Source organism: Oryzias latipes, chromosome 6, assembly GCF_002234675.1.
Source record: "Oryzias latipes chromosome 6, ASM223467v1".
Taxonomy (NCBI): Eukaryota; Metazoa; Chordata; class Actinopteri; order Beloniformes; family Adrianichthyidae; genus Oryzias; species Oryzias latipes.
This window is the reverse complement of record NC_019864.2, coordinates 638,450-663,164: the sequence shown is the minus strand read 5'-3', so window position 1 is coordinate 663,164 and position 24,715 is coordinate 638,450. Positions and strand designations below refer to the sequence as shown.

The window sequence follows — 24,715 nt, the reverse complement described above, 5'->3', positions numbered from 1 at the left end:
TGAAGAATGTACTTCATTTAGATTTCAGAAAAACTCATTCATAAAAGCGTTCATTTTTTTCCCTTCAGAGTTGAGTTGGGTCAAGCTGGTTCCTCCAAAGCATCTAAAGCTCAGCAGCAGCATGAACTCATTTACATTTCTAAGACAAAAAATATGAAAAATGAGGTGTTCTATTATTGTTCTGATGGGGAATCATGCTTCTTTTTTATTGATTGCATTCATAGATTCGATTTTTGAAATAAGCTCAGACCTCATGATTGCCTGCAGCATCTTCTAGTATAAAAAATCTTTTTATACTAAATACCGTCTTGCCTCACTTTATCACAGTTCATCTTTGACGGTCTCCACGTTTTGCAGATTTTCTTTTTTTAAACCGCTCCTGATTGGCTGTTGACTTGTCAATCAATCTCCATCATGCCGTTTCTCCTGTACAGAATAAGTTCTGTGATCTTGATCAGATCTTTGTTTTCATTCTATAATCCTGGACTTATTTTTCTGTGAAGGTTTTGAGAGTTTACACAGAAGAGTGTGTAGTGAGGAGTTTTGTATCACAGACTTGACCCATCGCAGCTTGTTTCTAGAACCTAACTCCTGCATTAAACAATGAAACGCTGTATAACTAATCCTCCTTTGTATTTTCCGATTAGATCTAGAGTACGTGAAGCGGTTCTGTGGTTCTCCGGTTCTGGACCGGTTGGTCGGCTCCGACTGATTAAAGCGGTTTGTTGTTTTGACAGTCGTTCCGTGTCTGCCCTGCTTGAACCCAGCCTTTGCTAAGAGGAACCAAAGTAAAAATGAAAAAAGTAAGAAAACAAATGCACCTCCCATGAGGAAGAGGTGCTGCTCTTCATCATTATCTACTCAAGTCAAAAACCAAAACATACAGTCTTTGGACCAGATTTGGCAGATCAGACTAAACGGGTTTGAGTGAACGCAGCAGCACCTAAGGAGACGGAGGGAAATGAGTGGGGATCCAGATTCTCCCACTAGTGACAGAGTTTGGAGCAGAAGATGATGAACGGGTCCCGTTTCTGACTTAGGCTGGACGGAGCAGCGTTCTTCATCACATGGGGAACATGTTGAGATGCATCTGACGCATCTTCAGCACGTTTCACACAAGTTACGCCAAAACAGACCAGCAAAGGAACAATGTTACCTTCATGCGGTCATTTTCGCCTAAGTTCCTGTGGTCTGAACCCCCCCAGGGGGCGCTCTGAACCTCCTCCTGCTCATTTGTTCTCTGGAGGTCTGAGTCAGCAGAGATCTTCAGAGCCTCGTCAGTGCTGGGCGAACAAACAGTGGCAGTGTGAAAGGAGGACTTTTTCCTGGAGGAGGAGGAGGGTGGCTGAGCTCTGCCTTTATCTGCAGGGGCAATGAGAGAAAAAGCAGCTTGGGCGGCGGGGTCAGGGACGGGGTGGACCACAGGAAAGGTCTCAGAGGCAGGCAGAGGAGCGGCAGGGGGAGCAGGAGATGAGGATGAAGAAGCAGAGGAAGAGGATTTGACCTGCAGGTGTTTAGGAAAAGGAGGAAACTGCAGCATTCACACAGAAGAGAACTGAGAATTCTCACAATCTGAACATTTAGTTTGTGTTTTGTGGATCTGGTTGTCTTCACCTCAAAAAACACAAGTTTGGGACAACTCTAGAGACACAAATAGACCCCTTTGCAGTGACGTCACGCCATTGTTTGCCATTTTGGGCGTCAAGCACACATGGTTTGGATACATCTAAAGGGCCAAATCAGCAACTTTGGATGCAGAGAAATAGCCACCAATCTCATCATGTGATACTGTTGGTTGTCACAACAGAAAAACTCCAAATTCAGGCTTCCAGTGTTACCGATTTCCACAGAATGAAGGCAGAAAACGCGGGTCGCTGCAGTCAAACCACAGATGTGGCAGCCTGCAGATAGTTAAAAAAATAAAATCTCAGATTTTTTTCCACACCACATTCAATTTCTAATTTCAATCGACTTTTTCTCCCTCCTTTTACTTTCTGTAAGAAAATTCACGGAATGTATTTTCTCAAAAATGAATCCCAATTTTCCTCAAAATAAATCTTTATTAAACAATCAGTTCAAATGTATCCGTAAAATTGATTTATCGACCAACCTTAGGAAGGGTATCATTTGGATTTTAATCCAGTGACAATCTGTTACTTTTTGTTTTTAACAGTGACCTAATTATGGAAAAAAAAAAACAACCTTTTTTTCCAAAAACCTGCATCTGCAAATTGAATTGACCAATACCAATGAAAATGAAATTCAAAATGAGCCCTGTTAAACTTTAGGAAACTAAAGCGTGAATGGATTTGATTCATTCTAGTTTACTTGTTTGTTTGGACACGTTTCATTTAGACTTGATGATCTGGAAGAAATCCAGGAATCTGGAAAACTTCACTGTTGCAGACTCTGCAGCCTCCATTAAACACAGAGGAAAACGCTCAAAGGCAGACAGTTGGGTGAACAAAAGATCCATGGCGGCGGTCACGATCGCTTATGACTCCCAAAATGGCGGCGGTGGTGTTCATGTAGGCCAGGGCTGGCCAACCCCGGTCCTTTAGAGCAGTGTTTTTCAACCAGTGTTTCTTTGTGTTTTTATGATTCTATTAAAGATATTTTGATAAGAATAACGGGATACCGTGATTTAGCTGCAGCTACAACTGTGTAAGGAAAAGTCCCGCCCCTTTAACTGTCTCCACCAATCATTCTTGAAGGCTTAATCACATGTCATCAGTCTGACCAATCAGAAGTGGTTAAAGTCTTCACTTCCTTGTTTCGATTTAGCACAAAAAAGTCTCTCTGTTCTAAGAAAAATACCAGCTAAAGCTCGTCTTTAGCGGTGTAGCTTTCCACAGAATCTGGTATCAGACTGGAACAAGTGAACAAAACAATGAAGCTCAGAGACGCTGGTCCTTCTGCGGTCGGCGCATTATCGGCACTACATCTCCCATGATGCATTAAAGTGACTGTCTCTCCTCTTAACGTCTTAAAACAACGAACACACATCAAACAGTTTTTGAATCTTTTGACTTAATTTTTAATACATCTTTTAGAAAAAAACAGCTGCAGCTTCCAGCTTTTTCTGCAACAATTATCACAAAAATGCATGTGAGATTGCAGAGCGGCTGTAGATCAATACAGACTGAGCTTTTTCTTTTTTTTTTATTTATCTATTTTTTTGGATGCTGGTGTGCCGCGGGATTTTTGTCAAGGTTAAAGTGTGCCGTGGCTCAAAAAAGGTTGAAAAACACTGCTTTAGAGCCACAACCCTGCCGGTCTTCCAGTCCTCCCTGACAGGCTCGTCCCTGATTGGCTGACTCCAGTGATTCCACATCCTGATTGAGGGAACACACCTGATGCAGGTCGTCAGCACCAAGCAGTCCAGAGACAGATGGAAACCACACAGGGTTGAGGCTCTTGGGGACCAGGGTTGGCCAGCCCCCATGTAGGCGATGTGACGTCATGTGCAAGCGGTCTTTGACCCCCTCTGAATTGACCCCCGGCTCAGAGTGGTGTTATTGTGGAAACTGGTTCTTCTGGTCTGTAAAAGTCTGAACCTGCCAGCTGCTCACAGGAGCACCAAACACGGAGGAGAGCAGCGCCGCCCTCTCTGCTATGCTCCTCTTTGAAATCTCTCTGATCGATGCTCCGTCGTTTGTCCTCTGAGGAGAAAGCGGGAGGGGGTGGGGGGGTCAGTGGAGGGAAATGGAGGAAAACTACAGGCTCAGGTGAGGGATGAAGGTAACCTGCTGCTCCAAGGCGGGATCAGGACTCGCTGCAGTGGGGGGGCCGTCAGCCGGCGACGGAGAGCGGCTCCAGACACTTTCAGAGGGAGGGGCTTTGGGGGGGGCCACAGGAGTAGGATTCTCCAGTAAGCGAAGGTAGACAGAAGGCTGGGAAGCAGAGGGGCAGGAGGGAAAGGTTTGCTGAAGCCTTCTGTAGAGGAGGGGGCCCGATGACGAGCTTACCTGCCATTTAGGAGGAGGAGGAGGAGCCAGGGAAGAAGGAGCAGGGGTGTCTTTGGACTTAGCAAAGCGGGGGTTCTCTCCCTCCTCCTCTTCCTCCTCATCTGACAGAGGATGTGTTGGGGAGGAAGACTCAGAGGAAGAAAGAGAAGGACTGAGAGGATCCTCAGTGGACTGTTACGAAAACCAGAGGAAGAGGAGAGGAAAAACAAAAAGGGGAAGGAAATAAACTGAAAGCACTAAAGTTTTAAAAAGAAGTGAGCACTGAAAAAAAACCAAGTATCAAATGAAATGAAATGACGATTTCATATTTAAAATGTTTTATAATGTAAAACCCAGGGAATGGATGAGGGAGGAAGGAAAAGTTAAAGGTGAGCTTTGAGTTCAAAGCACATTTATAAAATATTTCTGCAGAGTTTAGGCTTTGTGGAGTCTAAACTTGAGCCTTCCAGCCTGTTTGAAAATGAAACAAACTTGATTTTAAATCACAGATATTTGCTCTGTCCTCTCAGGAAAAAACAAACAAAACAGAAGCAGAAGATGAAAAAATGACGTTCTGGTGTTCTTCCAGCTCGTTCCTCACCTTTGTACGCGCCGACCCCGTTAGGTTCTCCTCAAACTTGGCCTGCAGCTGGGTGGCCAGAGAGCGAACCCTGTTCTCCTGTAGCTCCACCTCCTCACAGGCAGGAGGCGCACTGTGGCAGGACAGCTGTGATGGAAGCAGAAACCTGAAGAAGCTGAACTGTGGGACATAGACTGAAGCTGTGTCCGAATTCCCACCCTTACTACCTAAAAAACTATCTATGTAGTGCCCTGGATTTTAAAAGCAATTCGGACACCATGATCACTACTTTGAATTTTTTTTTTAAATGGCAAATACGACGTCGTCGGTTTCACAAAGTTCAAATCTAATTTATTGAGAGTTTTGTGATGATTATTTATGAATCCACTGTGTTATGAAGATAAAAACGTTGATGGTTTATTTTAAAAAAAGTATTTTCAATACATTTTTTTTGTAAAAATTGTTCCGACGCAATGCATTGTGGTCTACATTCACCGATCTAGTGAGCATCGATGCACACTGCCTTTTCGCAGAGACTTCAGGGAAGTTTCTAGGGCACTTGATTTGGGAACAGTAGATATCGAGCACTATGTAGTGAGTAGTGAAGGAATTCAGACACAACGTGTGAGGCTGACTGATCCCACCTCTGTGAGGTCGTTGTTTCCTTTGCGCCTCCTCTTGTGGACAGAGTCCTCCTCCTGAGGTTTGTCCTCCTGTGACGACAGCAGACATGTTCAAACTCGGGCGTTTTCTGCCAATCAAGGAGGTAAAGCAGAACGGCAGCCTCACCCTGGGAGTCCTCTTCCTGAGCGGATGAAGTTCTGGCAGATTGTGGTTGGTGTCATCTGAGTTTTCTTTGACGTGCTCACCCCTCTCTTTTGAACCTGGAGGACGAACAGCAACCGAGTTAAAATGAACAAAAATAAATACTCAATTAAGGAATCTGTGCTCTAGAAGGAACAGAAGCAGAGCCTACCATGGTGCGGTCAGACGTTCTGAATAAACGGCAGACCTGTCTGAGTCTATCATGGGTTTTACTTTTTTACTTTACTCTTTTTTAACATGAGAAATTCACAATAAAATCAGCAAAAATGCTGGCATCAATGCAAAGATCTGGAAAGCAGCTTCAGACAGGGTGCTTAAAAATTTATCAAAAGACTGAGAATTCATGAGGACGGAGCTCGCGGTCCCAGCTGGTGATCAGACTCTGACGGTGCGTGAAGGTGAAGACTGACCGTTTCCCGGGGAGCTCCTGAAGGCCTCGTAGAACTTGGACAGGTATAGAACCATCAGCAGCTTGTCCGGTTGGGCCATCTCGCTCCCTGTGGTCACCGGCTGGATGCCGAACTCTCGCTCCGCCATGTCGAACGCCAGCTGGTTGTTGACCGCCACATCCTCCTCCTTCAGAGAGTCGTAGTCGCTGAAATCAGTCAAAAACAATGTTTCCACCAGGAGATTTAAAATAGTCACAACAAGGACGACATCAGTGCATCTGCTGAAACAAGTCCTGAGTCCTTCACACCCTTGGCACCCATAAAGACAGGAACCCTCTTGGAGCTGTCCATTCTCTAAGGTGAACTCCATTCATCTGCAGGACAGACCTCGTCCTCTGGTGCTTACATGAGGTCAGGCCTCTGCTGGTGTATGAGCGCGCAGAGGGCCAGGCCACTCCTCCAGGAGGATGTGAGATCTCTGACATCAACCCCTCTGTACCCGCGGGTCTGATCCTGACACCAGGCCAGCAGGCGGCCGGGACGCACCTCGGACTCTGCAGAGGAACGGAGTTTGTCAGAAAGCGACAGCAACACAGACGACTTCAGACGGGACAGAGACGGACGATGATGAGGGTTCCTCAGTGGGAAATCGGGAGAGCTTCGATTCTTTCAGCTGAGTGAGGACGCATCATGGTGATGGAAAGCTGGTCACTGGAAACCGAAGGAGTCAGACTCAGGCAGAAGCTCCTTCGTCAAGCAGCACCGACGTTCCTCCATCCGTGTGTGTTCCTCTATCAGAGCAGCTTCACCGTCACACATCTGTGCTGAAGGTCCTGAAGGACCCCAGCATGTGTGCTTTTCTAGGGTTTTGGTGCTGGGACTGCAGTTTAGCAGACTCACCTTTTCTAAACAGGTTGACAGATCTTTGAGCTGGTGCTCCGTTTTCCAACCGATCGTTGTTGTGGTGATCGCTGATATACAGGTGACGAACCTGCAGGAGGAAGACAGAAGCAGAAGCTAATGCGTTTATAAGGCTGCAAGAAATTAACTATTGATGGGACAATTTTACAATTCTTTCACCCAAAATTGCTTAAAAATTTAAAGCAAAAACTCAACTAACCAATAAAAATGACGTTTCTTCAAAAACAAATCTTGTTTTTAAAATAAAGTCGATGAGTGAGCTCTGAGATTAAAGATTAATGTTGAAAACTGGCTCCAAACAGCACTGTGTGTGTGTGTGCGTGTGTGCATGTGCGTGTGTGCGCGTGTGTTCCATCAAGATGGTCAGAAAGCTGCCGTTTTAATTTCAGAGGGACAAGGTGAGTCAAAGCATCCACTTTACACATGTCTGTACTCAACTGACATCCCATAATTATCCATAGCGTTTTCTTAGGATCCCCTTTGCAGCTCAAACAGCTTCAGCTCTTCTAGAAGTCTTTCCACAGGTTCAGAGGGGATTATGGGAATGCTCAGAAGTTCTTCACTCTGATTCATCCCAAAGGTTTTCTGTTGGTTGGAGGTCAGGACTCCGTCCAGTTCTTCCTCCCCTTCTGTGTCTTCATGGACCCTAACTGTGCAGCCATGTTGGAACAGCAAGGGGCCGTCCCAAATTGTGGAATATTTAGCAGTGTGGAAGCTTCAGGAGTGGATTCGTTGTACAGGAGCATCCCAGAAGCACGCTGGAGTTCACTGAGAGCAGCTGGTTCTTCACAGATGTTTGGAGAAGCATGTCTGTATGATTTAAACTAGCGGTGGACGTGGAGGACACTGGAATGAGTGAACACGCTTCAAAATAAAGATGTGTTGCATATTTGAAATCTGGATACAAAACCTCCTCGTTCTACAGTTCAGGCGTTTGCATGTTGAGCTGTTTGCTCACAGAAAGCAGCACTTTGCATCTTCACCGTGTGTGTAAATGTGTGTAAAGCTGCAGGTTTCTGCTCCACAAAGAGGCTTTTGGATCAAAACACAGATGAAGCAGATCCACAGTGATACGACCTGATCTCAGTCTGGTCTAAACAGGAAACGTGGCGTCTCAGAGGAGCGCTCTGACCTGCTGAGGCCGCACGCGGCTGGAGTTCAGGTTGGGGTAGCGCGTTGACGGGTCTATGGAGTACTGCTCAAAGTTCTTACTGATGTTCTCTGTGGTGGTCTGAGGCAGCAGGCGGTAAAGGCTTTCCCTGGAGAAGACAGGAAAGACTTTTAGAAACTGCTCAGCAGACACTTTGTGGAGCCTTTTAAGATCACATCATCATTGCAGACTTTGTCCAAGAGGAATGCTTGCGATCCCCCCCCAAAAAACAAATACCTGATGGAAAAAACGTTGAACACATTCAGAATCTAAAACTGTAAAAACCCCAAATGTTTGCCCTTCATTCTAACCATGAACTTTTGTTTGAACTCCAGATTTTTGTCATTTTATTCTAAAATTGCAGCTTTTTGTGGTCATGTTGTCCGTCGGCCTGAAGCGCCCTCTGCTGCCACATTCCTAAAGATCCCCATTTTTTCCTTTGCTTTCTTCTGGCAGAAAACAGCAGAAATACATGAGGAGAGCATAAAGGAGCTGCAGAGTCTGGATGCAGCTAAAATGTCAAAATAGAAAATAAAAAACCTGGACATTTTGAAACTAAATTCCCCAAAGAAAGCAGTAAGATGCACAGGAATGCATTGCTTTGCACAGCTTAGAATTGTGTGAATTTTTAAATCGTTAAAGTCCCACCCTGACCATCCTTTGATCTATTGTCAAAGTGTTTCCAGTTAATTAGCGTTGTGCTATTTTAGCCAAAATCAAAAAAACTTGTCGTTTTCTAGACATAGTTTCTGCAGAGCAGCAGGAGTTCATCAGAAAAGCACCTCTGAGTTGTGGGCGGGACTGCTGATGCAGAGTAGGCCCACCCCCACTTCCCATCATCCGTCCGTTTATTGGTCTCCCAATAGCTTACAGCTCCTCACACCCCCAACCCAACATTACCAGAGAAATAAAAATGGCGAGCAACCCTGCAGTGCAGCAGGGAGCTTTAGGCCCACCCACCATATTTTCGATGGCACAAATATGATCTTTTGAAGCTGCATTTTTTTCTTCTGCTTCTGATTCACAGTGATTTGAATAAAGAAATACTCAGATTTGGAGCTCAATATGTGGCCTTTAGAAAGGTGCTCACCTCTCTGCGAGGATCTCCAGAGGACTCCGGCCCTGCGCCCAAGCCCTCACCATCCACGCGGCATCGAAGGCAGCCAGGAACCCCCGAGCACAGCCCGTCCCCATGGGCCAGAAGGGCTGTGAGCACAGAGCAGCCAGTTAAAACACACACATAGTGGTGAGGGTTTGATCCCGTGTAAAAGCAACCCGTCCTACCTCCAGGAGGCTGTCCCCCACCAGCGCCACCAGCAGCTGGTGCCCGTGCTTCTCCCGGATCAAGGCGGCGTTCTCAGAGGCGTACATGCAGGTGAAGTCAAACATGGCCACGTCAGGCTGCCTGTAGTGGTTAAGGGCAAAGTCCAAAGATGGGAGCTCATAGTTGGTGGCAAAGTCAGCAGCTTCACGGGCGTAGGAGCGCAGTGCTTCCTGGCTGACGTTGTCGGCTCCGAGCAGCCGCTCCGTCTCTATGAAGTCCTGCGGTCGGATGGAAAAATGGTTTAAAGCAGCTGTTTGACAAACAGTTCAACGAGCAGCGGTTAGGACAGGGCGGTTAGCAGACAAACGTCTTTGCTACCACTACAACCCGAGCGTGGGGGCTGAAATGACAAAGTCTGGGAGAATGGCTGACCCGGCCGACTCTTCACTCAGCACCACCGAGCAATGTAAGACGAGAGGGGGTCTGGGCAGAGGGGGCCAGCACCTGTGTGTGCTCATTACTGAGCCGTTTCACAGCCGGCTCCAGCGTCTGGTGGTTCTGCCTTAACCAACTCAAGCCTTTGTCACAGCTGCCATACAGGTGGATACGGGTGGCTGTAGGGGGGAGAAATGGACAAATCTGTAGATGGACCCACAGAATATCAAGGTCCACTCTGTAACGGGAAAGTCGTGCGTTTATCTTTTTTCACTCCCTCCAAAACCCTGCAAAGTTGGAGGTAGAGCGTTTAGCCACCAAGCCTGTTTTATGGAATAAGCTCCCAGCTCATGGAAGAGAGGCCGACACAGTTTCTACATTCAAAGTTAGACTGAAAACATTCTGAGTTTATTTAACTTAATGTTCATTTGTTTATATTAAACTTAACAATAAAAATAAAGTTGTTAGTAGAAGTTTGAAGCTCAAGATTCAAAATTCCTTTATTTTTGTCATTGTCAGTGAAACAACGTCAAGAACAGTCACTCAGTTCAATTCACCACATAAATACCCAATAAAGAAATGAATAACCAAAGTGCAGAATCAGTACAAAAAGAAGCACAACAAGGACCAAACAAAATAAACAAATACATAAGACATTCAGTGTACACAAATTTAAAGTCAGTAGCAGCTTAGTGTTGATGTGTAGCAATGCAATTCAGTTCACAGTGTACTCAGAAGAGAAGAAGATTTGGGGGGGGGGGGGGGGGACAGTAGGTGGGCAGAACTGCTCAGCAGCCGCACAGCCTGTGGATAAAGGCTGTCACTCAGTCTGGTTGTTCTGGCCTGGATGGACCGGTACCTCCTTCCTGAGGGCAGCAGATGGAGGAGATGGGGGGGCTTGATGGTGCTGGTCATGCAGGATGTCGTGGACTCTCTTTAGACATCACAACCACACTAAAATCCAGATGTCAGAACACTGCTGATGGCACAGTCGCTGAAGTTCACCATCAGCTGCCTGGAGGTTTAAGCCGTGTTTAGCTTCCTCAGGTAGTCCAGGCGTTGTTGGGCCTTGCCCACCACTGAGGCGGTGTGTGGACCCCAGGATAGGTCTTCAGTCAGAGTGACCCCCAGAAATTTAAAACTGGTCCCCCTCTCAACCTGATGGTTCTTACTGCATCTATGGAAGTCAACAATAGTTTCCTTGGTCTTTTTGATGTTTGGAATCAAGTTGTTATTGTTGCACCATGACACCAAGTGCTGCACTTCTGCCCTGTAGTCTGTTTCATTATTGTCATTGGTAAGTCCAAGAACTGTGGTGTCGTCAGCAAATATGACAATGAGGTTGGATGAACATGGACAGAGTAGAACATTGGTCTCAGCACACACCCATGGGGGGCCCCTGTATGGATTAAAACAGTGGATGATGTGTACTTTCCCATTCTAACACTCTGTTTGCAGTTACCGTATTTTCCGGACTATAAGTCGCTCCGGAGTATAAGTCGCACCAGCCCAAAAATGCATTATAAAGTAGAAAAAAAACACAGATAAGTCGCACTGGACTGTAAGTCGCATTTTGACGGGAAATTTATTTGACAAAATCTGGGACCAAGAACTAATAAGTTCCACAACCTCATATGACACAATCATAGCAGACTGTTTATCTCATAATTTCACAGTAATTCTTTCTCATACTTATTTATTTATTCTTTTCATGAAGCATCATTGGCCAACTAATACTCTGTTTTCATCCTGTATTTGTAGAAACAGTTGTCATTTTTATTGCATTTCTGAATCTATGAAATCATTGGAAAATAGAATATTATGTTTTTAGCCTTCAAGATCTTACTGTAAGTACTGTAAGTACTGTTTGCTGATTCTCTGAGTCACTTAACATCCTCTAAACACTTAACATACCTCATACATCAAATTGACCCAGGAACATCATCTCTGTTCCTCACAAATGAACTTAACAGGAGGGTTAACAATGTATTTATTTCAATTTATTTCTAATATAAGTCGCTGCGGAGTATAAGTCGCACCACTTGCCAAACTATGAAAAAAAGGGCGACTTATAGTCCGGAAAATACGGTAGTTAAAAAATCTGTAGTCCAGTTGCACAGTGTGGTGTTAAGTCCAAGATGGTGTAGCTGGGCCCCAAGATTGAACGGCCGAATGACATTAAAGGTCAAACTGTAGTCCACAAAAAGAAGTTTTTCTAGGCATTTTGTGGGGATGGAAGTGAGTGAAAGTTAGTATGTAGTCATTCAGACATGTGACCTTAGATTGGTTAGGAATAAGGACTATGGTAGCAGATTTGAAACTGGAGAAACTATGGTACACTGGGGTTCTGTCCTCTACCCTCTACTTCTACTCTTCTACTCTCCTCTATCCTTGATTATTATTTATCATTTAGTTCTTCATGCTTCTGTTTGGTGCAGTGCGATTCATGTACGGTCAATAAGTACGTGTACCTGGTCTCTGGCTTGCCTCCACTACTGCTCCTACATCTGGTTTTGGATTCTGTCTCCGGCTCGTCTCGCACCCCCAGCCGTCCCCCAACTTTGTCTGGATGAAGCTCGTCTGCTGGACTTCTTAAGCATGTAGTTGTAGTTAGATAAGCTAATTGTTTTCTAATAGTTCTGGTACATCGCCTGTCCATCCTGGGGGAGGATCCCTCATTCATGTGGACACACCTGAGGTTTCTTAGTTTTTTCCAGATTCCGTTCTTTGTTTTTTTTTAGGAGTTTTTCCTTACAGCGAAGGGGGGTCTAAGGGCAGGAATGTTCAGTTTAGTTTAGTCTGTTTGGTTAAAGTTTTAGTATTATCCTAGTGAATTCTAAGCATCTATGATCCTTTATATTGTATGTCTACCTTACAATTACCGATACGAAGCCCATTGAGACGACTGTTGTTGTGAATTTGGGCTATATAAATAAAACTGAAATAAAATTGATTTGCACACTGCACATACCGTGTGCTCCTTGTGTGGAGCCTTATGTCTCATGTGCACACCCTGTGCATGCGGCCAGTAAGGAGCCAGTACCGACACCTTAAAAATGACTACAGCGTGGCTTAACGACACTGTGTGACAGTATCACCTACACTTACCACGCGCACAACAATGGTGCGTTCCATTTTCCAAACATCCATTGAGGTGGTTTCACGAGCCTTAAGGTAAATGTAAAACACACCTGCGCCTCCTTTAATGCGCCGCCGCTCTTCTCTACAACCCTCTACAGGCCCAGACAACCCAAACACCCGCAGCACCAATACGGGTCAGCCCCCGTACAGATGGAGGTTCTGGTTTAAAGGACAGACTCACTTTTAGGATGACCCCTTTGTCCAGCAAGCTCTGCTTCTTGGCCGTCATTACAAAGTAGTGGGTGTTGTCTTTGTAGTACACGATATTCTCCAGGTCAATTCCTGAAAACATGAACGTGACTGTTGAGCAGAGCGCCACAGAGATGAACATCCGGCGCTTTGACATCAGCGCCTCTCACCCGTTTCCTCTTTCAGGTCTAGGAAGAACTTCTGGTTGAAGATAAAGGCCACGCCGCTGATTTCCTCCACTTTGGCTTCGGCTGTGGTGTTCCTGTTGACAAAGTTAGCTGTAATGGCGATGGCCAACTTCCCTCGGAATTCTTTACGACGGAAACCTGACAGAAAACAGAAAACACAGAGGTAAAACTAAAAACCGAAAGGAAAGGCATCGAAAGTGTTCATAGTCTAGCAGAAATGAACATGATCTCAGTGGCATGAGAATGAAATCCATCACAGATGATGCAGACACCCTAAAAGCCAATCCAGTTCTGGCCTGAAGGGCAGCTCCTCCCACTAGGGATGTCATTGGATTTTAAGCATCTGCCAGTATGGAGTCCCGATCCAATACTTTTGTGACACATTTAAAAAATAATACATTTAGTTCACAGATCCAGGTTGTGCCGGATTTTTATTTTATTCACCTTCTTTTATCGTTTAACACTTAACCAGAGCACTTCTGTGAAATAGCTTAAGCAATCAAGTAAAACCATCACCAAGAAAAAATAGTTAACAATTAACTAGCACAATAAAAAGGTGATAATTAGTCATGTAAGAGAAACTGAGTATCCTCAGAGCTCTTGACCATTTCCAATCAAATGTGATTCTTATTTCTATTGCAAATAAAAAAATGTGAAAATACGTTCTTCCAAAGATTGTTGTAGCATAAATATGATGATGAGTATTCGGGACTAACTCATAACAATGAAACCGTTTTTTGGTTTTGCAGATCACTTTTCCCGGAGTTTGCACTTTGTAGACGGTCCCTTAGCAGCTCTCACCGTCTGCCGCATGGAGAGAGACGATCTCATTAGAAACAAAAACCTAGTCTTTTTTCTTTGAAAACTCTTTGTGGGTCGTTGTTTTGGCTAAGACAAAACTCAAGAGACATAATTTTAAATGACTAAACATTTAATGATTTTAAATATTTATTGAAAGGGTTTTGAGCTTTAATCTATGAACTTCTAACTTTACTACGGTGGGTTTCAAATTATTATGTCAATTGTATTTAAGGGTTAATTAGATAAAAAATCTTTGTCTTTCATTTAACTTCATGATTGATTTTGTATCTCTGGGTTCTTTGGATCAATCTCAGACACCTGTGATAATTAGTTTGCCAGGCGAGTTCAATTAAAGGAACACCCACTTTCACTGACTCTGAAACTACATGATCCGGACCATGTGATCGGATCAGGAAACCCCTCCCACATCTGCGGTGCCACATTGCATCCTGGAGAGGCTCACCAAAAACTTAAAGTGGCTCTGGATCTTCCCAACACACCTTCTTTTAATGCTGAACGGACTTTCTCTGTAAGCTTTTCTAAATCACTTGTTTGTTCTACTAAGCAGACGGATGAGAAACATACTGAGAACATATTCAGCCTTCATGCAGCACAAACTATGGGGCTATGCAGCCGTTTAAATTACTGCTGAAAATTACCGAAAAGGTTAAAAAGGTGATCCTGCTGTGTGTGTGTGTGGGGGGGGGGGGGGGGGGGGGGGGGTTACATCAAAGAAAATTGGTGGTTTATAAACAAGAGAAGAAGCCTGACCATGTAAAATGGGTGTGTTTGCAGAGTCTAATCCTGAAGAATTCACACCCTGAAGATGAACGAGGAAAAGCTTCCAGACTTCCCACCCTCTTCTCCTCACTTCCAGCAACAACAGGTCTGATGCTGCAGGAAAACCAAGACACAGCTCCTCCACCTGTCATCCACATCCACCTCACTTCTCACCATCCAGAGTGTCCTTGCGCCCGTCAGCTCCAATCACCACGTCAAAGTCAAAGTTGGACACGGGATGGCTGGCGGGCCGGACCTCAGCTCGCCACCCCGGACCTGAGAAAGCAGGAAATGGGAGATGAGAAGGCCTTCACAAAGGAAACCTGGTGTTGGGGTGAATCAGAAGCCAGCTCCCAACATAATCTATTATTAGAGGTATCCCTCTGTCTCCACAAGCATTTCTCATCATTCGACACTTTCCATATATAGCTGAGAAATGCAGGCCGCTGCACATCACGGACAGGCACACGCAGATAATGCCACACAGGCCTGGACCTCCAACACCTGAGGCTCCCGATAACCGGGACAGAACAGATCTTACCGTCCTGACTCTGCTCCTCTGGCGGCTCAAGCAGTTTGACAAACTCCACGTTGACGTGGATCTCCACTCCCAGGATCAGGCTGACTTTGAGCAGCATCAGCTGCAGCTGGCGAATGCCTGCAGGAGACACAGGCGCAACTCAAACGTCAGCACACAGCAGTGTTACGGCTGTAGCCGTATTAGATTTTGTTTTGTTTGTTTGTTCTGTGTTTTGTGTATTTTTGTATCGGAGTGGGACTTCTGTGTTTTTTGGATCTTTGGGTTTGTATTCTTTGTCTGATTATTTTCAGGTGTGGTGGCAAGGTTGTGGCCTCCCATTGGACTAGCTGGTGGAGGCAGCCTTTAAAGCCACCATTTGGACATCCAGTCAGTGGGAGGGGAGCCTTGCTGCAACAGTCTCCACTGCAGCTTGGCCCTCTTCTCCATTTTGGTTTTGATTTCACCTCTTGTTTAGTTGTGTGTTGCACTTTAGTATTTTGTATTCGTAGTTCTTCGTAGTTTGTATTGTTTGTGCCCACTCTGATTTAGTCTTTTGGTTTATAGTTATTTAAGTGAAGCTGTAGGGGTGAACTGCCATTTTGTTTAGTACATGTTTTCTCCTTTTTTTGTTAGGTTAGGGAGGTCAGAGTTTTGTCATTTATTTCCCTTTCCTTTCATTTACAGGTAAGATTACATGTTTCAGTTAGTTGGGGTTTTGTTTGTTATTTTGGCCTTGGTTCACCCTGAAGCCTTTTAGCTTCACTTTTAGTTCTTGTTTTTGTTTTTTTGTTTATTTGTAAATAAATTTGGTTATTTTATGGAGACATTTGTTTGGTGTTTTGTGTTGCAGTTAATTTAGTAGCCAAAACTTTACTTTTTTTATGTTATGCCCCCCTAGCACCCCTAGACATAGAAGGGGGCGTAACAGCAGAAGCGGTTTTCAGTGCAGGTGGAGCTCACTGAGGCATTCCAAAAACTACATTTCCTCATTTCAGATTGCATAGGTAACATTTCTCTGAGACTTGTTTTTTAGTGGGGATTTCTGAGTGACCATCGTCACACAAACACCCCTGAAAGAAAAAAACGGCGGGAAAGGCTCACACAATCTGAACAAATGTGTTTTTTGATTGTCAGCAAAGAAGACTCCAAAGCAGCCCGATTTCTACTGAACCCTGCGATAAAAAACCCAAACGTCCCACTCACTGATGTGATCCAGAGACCCAGCGCAGAATTTGCCGTAGAACTTTTTGGCCCCGAGGCCCCTGAGGTCGTGGATGGTGTAGGGCCAGAGGTGGAGCACATTGTTCCTGGAGAAGGCGTCTCTCTTCTCGATGACCACGACTTTGCAGCCCAGCAGGGCCAACTCAATGGCTGTCCGCAGGCCACAAGGACCCCCCCCAATGATGAGGCACTGAGGAGCAGAAAACAGGGTTTTTGGTGTTTAACATGGTCTTCTGGCGCTTTTCTGACGAGAAAAGGACATGTTTTCAAAAACATTAAGCTTGAGATGACATTTCTGAGTATTTCTTTATTCAAATCGTGAATCCAAAGCAGAAAAAAAAATGCTGTTCAACAAAAGCCTGTAGGTGCTCTGCAGACAACAGGTTTTTGATTTGGGCTAAAAAAATGCATAAAGACCACTGGAAACACTTTAAAAATAAATCAAAAGATGATGGACCTTTGATTATTTTGAATTTTGTCTTTGTGAAAGTCTTCCTTTTATGAAGCTGGATTCATTTTAATTCAATTTGATTCATTTAGCCCAATAATACGTGGTGCAGGCCGTGGCGCAGTGGGTAGGGCGGCCGACCTCTGATGGGAATATTGCATGTTTGATTCCTGCCTTGCCCATGACCCTGAACCCCACGTTGGCTCTGAGGGAAAGTTCAGCAGCGGAGTGTGGAAATTGGTGAAGGTAGAGAAGCGCTTTAAAGGTATTTACCAGTTCCCATCTACAACAACATGAAGCCTCAACAGGCTTCATATCGCTAAATGTACAAAAATAAAATCCAGAAGCTGATTGCTAAACTAAACAGATGGGCATCCCTGCCCTTAGATCCTCCTCGTCGGTAAGGAAAAACTCCTAAAAAAATAAACTGATTCCTGGGGAAAACAGAAAAACATCAGGGATGTCCACAAGTATCCGTTTTACTTTCTGGGCCAAGTTAGACGAAAGGAGATAATGGATTTGCTTGGAAAAAGTTTAGAATTTTGATGATTCAGGCAGAAAACTCAACTTTGGTTTCAGCAAACCACACGTACTCTTGATCTGAACAACAAATGTAAAAAGGGGTTAGAAAGGAAGTTTACTACTCTGGTATTTATTCTGTCACTTTAAACGTCCTCACAGACATGAAGGTTCACTGCAATCACTCTGATCAGGAAACCTATGACTGTTTGCCAGAGAAGAACCTGTCATTGTTTTGTTCTGTGTTTGACAGCAGCAGATTAAACACAATGCTTCACTAAGAAACAAAAATGCATTGAGCATTTAAAAAAGTTTAATCCGAGTTTTCCCAACGTTCCTGAATGATTACAGAGAATTTTCGGGTCAGAAAAGGTTTAAGCGGTTCCAGGTTCTGTCTCTGCTTGTTTAGGTTTGAGAACCAACCCCCCCTTCTGGCTTCTTAGGACCATCTTCTCCAAAAAAAAAAAAAAAAAGTTTGAGAAGCCGTTTGGCTGTTATTTTTGGCCAAGCCTTGCCCCCCCCGCAGAAGTCTCATCTTTTTCCTGAAGACTTGAATTCTCTCTGAAGCGGCTCATGCCAGGCTTCACTAACTGATGGCATCATTTGGTTATTTTATCTCCTGTGACTCTGCTTGGGGACACCAAACATTTGTAGTGTGACCAATTCCCTCAGTTATCAAAACAAAAGCTCCTTTTTTCAGCCAATCAGATGCTTCTTCATGGAAGCCAACTATTTTCATATCGAATTCCAAGACGCTTTTTTTTTCCAGGACACATTTAACCCCCGCCCCTTGCTTTTCCTGCTGGTGCTCTGCTCTCTAGAGCTATTGTGGATAGAAACTGAAAATCCTCCAGCTGCCTTCCTGCAGATCCATCCTGGACTGGGCAGGAATTTGTCAAAAGCAGCAGAGGATCTTCCCACAGCTCTGACCTCCTTACCTCCACACTTAAAGCATCCATGACCTTAAACATCTTGCAGGGGTTACAAACAAGCCGTGCTTAAGAAAACACATGTGCAGAAGTTTTACAAGAACGCCTTCATGATTTAGAGAGGGATTGGGAGAAGGTGAGGAGGTCAGATGAGACCAACATGGAGCTCTTTGGCATCAACTCAACGGGTCATGTTTGGAGGAAAATGCTGCCAATGACCCCAAAAAAAATAACCACCCCAACTGTTCAAGCATGAAGGTGGAAACATTATGGTTTGGGGGTCTTTTTCTGTACAGGGACACTTCACTGTGTGGATGGGAGGAGCCATGTACCACCAAATCCTGGAAGGAGTGAGAACCTCCTTCCCTCCACCAGGAGGCTTCAAATGGGCCATTGATGGATCTTCCTACATAATGACCCAAAATATACCACCAAAAACACAAAGGAACGGCTGAAGAAGAAGCATATCAACGTCATGGAGCGGCCCAGCCAGGCTCTGGATCTCATTCCTATAGAAAAGCTATAGAGAGAGCTGAAGCTCAGAGTTGCTAGGCAACAGCCACCAAATCAGAAAGATTCAGAAGTCATTTGTAAAGAAGAGTGGAGTAGAATTCCTCCTGATATGTGCAGAAACCTGCTCTTCAACCACAAGAGACCTCTGTGCTGATAAATAAGGGTTTTACCACAAAGTACTAAATCTTTCTGGCAAGAGGGTTCAAAGATAAATGGATATATTTCCCCATTCTGGGACTATTACAGTCAGTAGGGGTTATTTTCTGTCTCACTGTTCAAATGAACCTACCATTAGAATGACAGACTGTCAAACTTGGTTTTAAGTGGAAAATCTTCAAAATCAGCAGCAGATCAAACACTCATTTCTTTCTCTGCATCTCCTGCAACAGCCATCAAAAAGAGCCTGTTTAGCTGCTTTAATATCATCTTCATGCTTAGTTTTTGTTTTGGAAGGTTTGTGGCTTTTTAAAGAGGTTTGTTTTTGTTTACTGGTATGTTGTTGGGGTTTCCTGTTGGTTTTATTCAGCTGAGGGAGGGGCTAAAATATTTTGAAAGCATCTTTTTCTGAAATGTAAAGGTAAATGTATTCGATGCATTTTTAACAGGACGAAAGAATTTTGAAGCAGCAATAAGACATTTGACTGAATTCTGGTTGGGCTTCAAACTGAGAAAATGACTTGGCTGGAAGAAGCATTTATCCTGAACAGAGATTGGAAGGTAACCTGGCATATGGGGAGTTGATGCATGGACTCATTCCCTCAGGGAGGGAACTCTGCATTGTGCCACTAAACATCATCCATCCGCTGTGGGTAGACTTTCTCACCCTGGTGCTTTGGCAGGCTTTGTTCTGGTTGTAGACCTTCTGCTGGGCCCGCTTGTCCAGTTTAGCCCACAGGGCTTTGACCTTCCAGGAGCTGACTGCGGCCTTCAGAGAGCTGTAGAAGTTGCTGCAGTCCAGAGGGTCCAGCTCCAGCTGTCTGCAGAGGATGCTGAAGGCCTGCAGAGTCCCTTTGCAGGTGCACGCCTGGACAAAGTTCTCAAACAGCTGGCTGGCCTGAGCTGTGCGCTCATCCTCCGTCTCACCCATGTGCTCCAAAAATATTCAGCTCCGATCTCCACCGTTCTCTCCTCCTTCCAATGTCCTGGTTCAGGAGGGCTGGCGTGTTCAGAAGGTTCCTGAAAAGAGGGCAAAAAAAAAGGTCAAGAAAGGAAGTCTGCTCTTTTATGTGCTTTGATCCAGAGGATCCAGATTTACTGAAGCTCGGAAGAACCTTGAAGAGCTTTTAATGAATTAAGAACATCAGAAAGAGTACCTTAAAGTTCACTGAAGTTATTGGAAGGAAGGAAGGAAGGAAAAACTATTAATCCCGAGGGAAATTGGGTTCCACTACAACTCGAACAGGAGCAGACATACAACAGGAACACACACACACATTTCAGAGTTGACTGAGGTTGTTTTGCTGTCTTGACGCCAGCTGTGATGCCAGCTGTGGCGTAGGCTAGCGTGCACATGGTCCACAGTGGTGGTGGTGGGGGGTCTTTGGTGACAAAAAAAGTCGTATCTAAACACTGCGTACGATGTGTAGATACAAGAAAAAAACTACACTGTTCACACAAACAGCACATATGCAGACACAAAACAATACACGAGGTTCAGGGGGGTTGGGAGGATGGGGGGCCCCCATGAGACCTGTCCATGAGCCAGGCACATTCCTCCAGACAGAATTTAGTTATTCAACAACTGAACAACTTTATAATTACATTGAAACCATTCAATTGATCAAACCAGAAAAAGAACAGCAGCGATCGCCTGCATGTTTTCAGCTTCTCTGCTGTGATCTCACATTTCTGCTCAGGTCCACACCTCCAGCAGCACCAACCAAACTCCTGACTCACCGACCAAACTCCTGACTCACCGACCAAACTCCTGACTCACCGACCAAACTCCTGACTCACCGACCAAACTCCTGACTCACCGACCAAACTCCTGACTCACCGACCAAACTCCTGACTCACCGACCAAACTCCTGACTCACCGACCAAACTCCTGACTCACCGACCAAACTCCTGACTCACCGACCAAACTCCTGACTCACCGACCAAACTCCTGACTCACCGACCAAACTCCTGACTCACCGACCAAACTCCTGACTCACCGACCAAACTCCTGACTCACCACCAAACTCCTGACTCACACACCAAACTCCTGACTCACACACCAAACTCCTGACTCACACACCAAACTCCTGACTCACACACCAAACTCCTGACTCACACACCAAAATCCTGACTCACACACCAAAATCCTGACTCACCGACCAAACTCCTGACTCACCGACCAAACTCCTGACTCACCGACCAAACTCCTGACTCACCGACCAAACTCCTGACTCACCAACCAAACTCCTGACTCACCAACCAAACTCCTGACTCACCGACCAAACTCCTGACTCACCAACCAAACTCCTGACTCACCAACCAAACTCCTGACTCACCAACCAAACTCCTGACTCACCAACCAAACTCCTGACTCACCGACCAAACTCCTGACTCACCGACCAAACTCCTGACTCACCAACCAAACTCCTGACTCACCGACCAAACTCCTGACTCACCAACCAAACTCCTGACTCACCAACCAAACTCCTGACTCACCGACCAAACTCCTGACTCACCAACCAAACTCCTGACTCACCAACCAAACTCCTGACTCACCAACCAAACTCCTGACTCACCAACCAAACTCCTGACTCACCGACCAAACTCCTGACATGCCGTCTCCTCCAGCAATGCCTGATGGGATTAGTGCGCTCAGCTGGGGAGTCATGGGAGCATGACATCGCCACGGCTTCACGCCAGCTTAAAGAGATGCAAAGCAAACAAGACTTTCCTGGTCCTTGCTGAACAAACCCTTCGCGGGTCACTTCCTGTTCGGCCTCCGGAGTCCCGTGATCTGCTGCGTCTTTGCCTGCAGGAACGTTCATGCCTTTACTTTCCGAACAAATGTTTCTTGTGTTTTTTCTTTTGCTTTTTGAAATGAAGACACCCTAGCAGCTCTACAAATGCTGAAAAAGTGAGATGGACATTAACCAAAGGAGAAGCGTGTGACCCTGTCAAAATAAAAGCTCACAGGAAAGGTTTTTTTCTAAAAAAGAACTATCCACTGAAAAAGTTCTTAGCTTTCCTGCAATTTGCATCACATCAGGAGAAACTTTTGCTGATAAGATGCTTCTTTCCTGAGGACTTTGTGCTGACGTTCAGTGTAAAACACCTAAACCTAAAATTAATTTAGTAGGGGTGTAACGATTAATCGATTGATCCATTTCTATTCCTACGATCCAAACAGAATGATCCGTCTGAGGCGGATAAAACTAACCATTGAAAAATCGTTTCAAAATGAAATAAATCGATAATCAAATCATATTGGAAGATACTATTTAGATCGAGACATGGAGAGTTTATTTTACTATAAAGTAAAAATTACCAAGTGCATCACAGCAGACAACACACATGTGATGTCATCAAGAACACATCGTCCATCATTCGAGTCCAATGTGTGGACAGACTTTGAATAAAGTCATGTGACCATCCAGTGTCTAGAATGTTCTAAGAATGTTCCCTTTGGATTCTTTGGATGTGGAAAAACAACAGTGGTGAACTTTAGGAAACTAACATGTGAATGGATTTGACATTCATTCTAGTTTACTTGTTTGTTTGGACACAGATTTCATTAACTTGATGATCTGGAAGAAATCCAAGAATCTGGAAAACAGTTCAGTAGCAGGAATTTCTGTCTGAGTCTGACTGCTGGAAGTTTTGGATAAAGATGATCTGGATCCATTTGGGTCAGAGAATTGGATCATTAAAAATGAACAAATATCTAAATTGATTGATATAGCCAAATATGGACACAAATATGGAATTGCATTGTTGTTTATATGAATCATTACACTCCGATCATTTAGGTCACTACTGTTGAACACAGAGAAACACTGAGACTCTTCAGTCTTTCTGGATGTTTCCTGAACCTTTTTTCTCCGTCAGTCTTCAGCGGACTCTGCCAAACCTAAGCAGAAGGTGAGCCATGACTGTCCAACCCGTTTTCTCCATCGGTACAGGAAAGGTCAGGCTCAAACTAAAAGGTTGAATATTTCATAGGAAGTTTGGGAGCTGAGGTTAAGAACTTTACTTTTCTTTACAGCCAATTGGATTTCTTTTACACAGAGGTTTTCATAAAAATAAGACAAAGACTGTAATCTGAACACCATCTCACTGGACTGTAAACTCCAAAAACACCAAAGCTGAATAAAAACAAAAGGCTTCAAATGAACAAAGGGGTATTTATCAAAAAGCAAAGAAGAAACCAGAGAGAGCAGATGTTGGCATGAACCAACATCTGCTCATTGACTGCAAAAGAGGGCCCTCTTTGCCCTCTTTGCAGTCAATGAAGGTGATAGCTGCTTTCTTTTTTGTTTAAACAGCTTACTTGTTTATCAGTTACCGGGGTTTGAACTTTTTAAAGTCTAAACTTTAGTTGATATAAAAACGTTTTAGCAGCAAAAGATGAGATTTCTCTACTAGTTCAATATAAGAGATTTTTGCAGAACATTCGGGTTTTATTTTAGAAAATGGATTCACTGTAAATCCCAAACAACCGGGTGAGTTTGTTCACTCACTGAAGCCCATCCCTCTTAGGGAGGAGTTTCCGATCCAGATCCTGATATGACACCGATGGAGAACACGGACGCTCTGGTTTCAAATACGCACACAACCACAGCAGATCCAGTGTCCAAAAGGCCTGGAACTATATCAGCCATGAGATCCATGAGCACTGGCGGCTGAGGCACAGCGTCTTTTCTGTCCCTGCAGAGTCAACAGAAACAAAAGCTAAGCCCCAAATCCTTCAGCAGATCCAACACAGAGGGGTTCACAGCTCCCTCTTTCAACAGACTGAACCCTCAATGGTTAGTGCACACGCACCTCGTGAAGTTGGAGGACCGGTCCATGCAAAGGTTCCATCACTGACAGTGGAGGAAAGTAGGAGATGCAATGAGATCCTACATTCCTGGGAGTATTTCCCTAAATGCCCAGCCAGTCCAGAAACAGACGGAGTGGACAGAACTGCTCCAGAACATCCCTAACTCCAGAACATTCAAATGGAACTGCAGGGATCAAAACGCTGCCACTCAGATCCCAGCTGGACTTGAAGGTGACCAGGCTCAAAGCTGACATACACGCTCCTTTGGATCCAAGGATCTGACTGGTTCGGGGGCCTCAAAAGTAGCTGGCACCCGGCGAAAACTGGTGAAGTAGTCGCCGCCTAATTTTTGATGCCAACGGTTTGATTTAGTGCCTCGCAGCAAATAATCCGTCCGTGACATGATCATAAATTCACGTTTCCTTTCAGAAATATTCTCTTCTTGTTTACTTCACAGGCGCACTGAAAGGCCCTTGTAAGCGCATTTGTGATTGGTCGATATTTAAGTGGGACTGCGTGCATTCCTGACACCAGCCATCAGCCTCATAATACGCACACACCGGCACAGTGATGCGTGTTCAGGAACACCGTCAACGGGCATTCTTAGCACACCGTGTTCACACTGGCCTGTCACTACCGGATACCAGCGCATGTTCTCCCAGTTGGAGGAGGCCAAGTGGTGCAAATCTGGTGAATTTTGCTCCAGGCTTTTATTTTTTTCTCCACTGCTCTATTCGATATATGAAAGACTCTGTCATAAAACTGCGTCTGGGCACGAACTTCAGTTATTAATTTCTCCTTCATGGTAAATGTTGAAATTGTTGTCATTTTGAAAAGGATGCTGCTCATACGACACAACCAAATCCTGGTATCTGATTGGTCAGTAAAGCTCTCTGCAGCTTTTCGTTTAATTTTTGAAAATTGAAATACGTGCTTGGAGCTCTGGGAACTGGAAGAAGATCCCCCAAATGAAGCTG

The 24,715-nt window shown here is 44.7% G+C and overlaps 1 protein-coding gene across 7 annotated transcripts in view; it reads right to left on the bottom strand.

Moving 5' to 3' along the window:
* Positions 1-24,715, bottom strand: part of LOC101161940 (protein-methionine sulfoxide oxidase mical2b) — a 66,396-nt gene that overhangs the window by 24,778 nt on the left and 16,903 nt on the right. For 5 of the 7 annotated variants that reach the window (XM_023955417.1, XM_023955422.1, XM_023955418.1 and 2 more), the window contains exons 2-20: positions 19,584-19,936; positions 16,334-16,541; positions 15,152-15,268; positions 14,785-14,886; positions 13,012-13,167; positions 12,834-12,934; positions 9,097-9,354; positions 8,903-9,018; positions 7,795-7,921; positions 6,642-6,732; positions 6,148-6,295; positions 5,763-5,947; positions 5,317-5,411; positions 5,172-5,240; positions 4,549-4,674; positions 3,969-4,139; positions 3,747-3,893; positions 3,558-3,662; positions 1,157-1,504 (exon numbers count right to left, since the gene is read on the bottom strand). In XM_023955417.1, coding sequence (XP_023811185.1) covers positions 1,157-1,504; positions 3,558-3,662; positions 3,747-3,893; positions 3,969-4,139; positions 4,549-4,674; positions 5,172-5,240; positions 5,317-5,411; positions 5,763-5,947; positions 6,148-6,295; positions 6,642-6,732; positions 7,795-7,921; positions 8,903-9,018; positions 9,097-9,354; positions 12,834-12,934; positions 13,012-13,167; positions 14,785-14,886; positions 15,152-15,268; positions 16,334-16,541; positions 19,584-19,847 — 2,934 coding nt within the window. In that variant the 5' untranslated portion in view covers positions 19,848-19,936. The remainder of the gene's footprint in view (positions 1-1,156; positions 1,505-3,557; positions 3,663-3,746; positions 3,894-3,968; positions 4,140-4,548; positions 4,675-5,171; positions 5,241-5,316; positions 5,412-5,762; positions 5,948-6,147; positions 6,296-6,641; positions 6,733-7,794; positions 7,922-8,902; positions 9,019-9,096; positions 9,355-12,833; positions 12,935-13,011; positions 13,168-14,784; positions 14,887-15,151; positions 15,269-16,333; positions 16,542-19,583; positions 19,937-24,715) is intronic. The other 2 variants (XM_023955421.1, XM_023955423.1) reach the window with 2 other exon arrangements.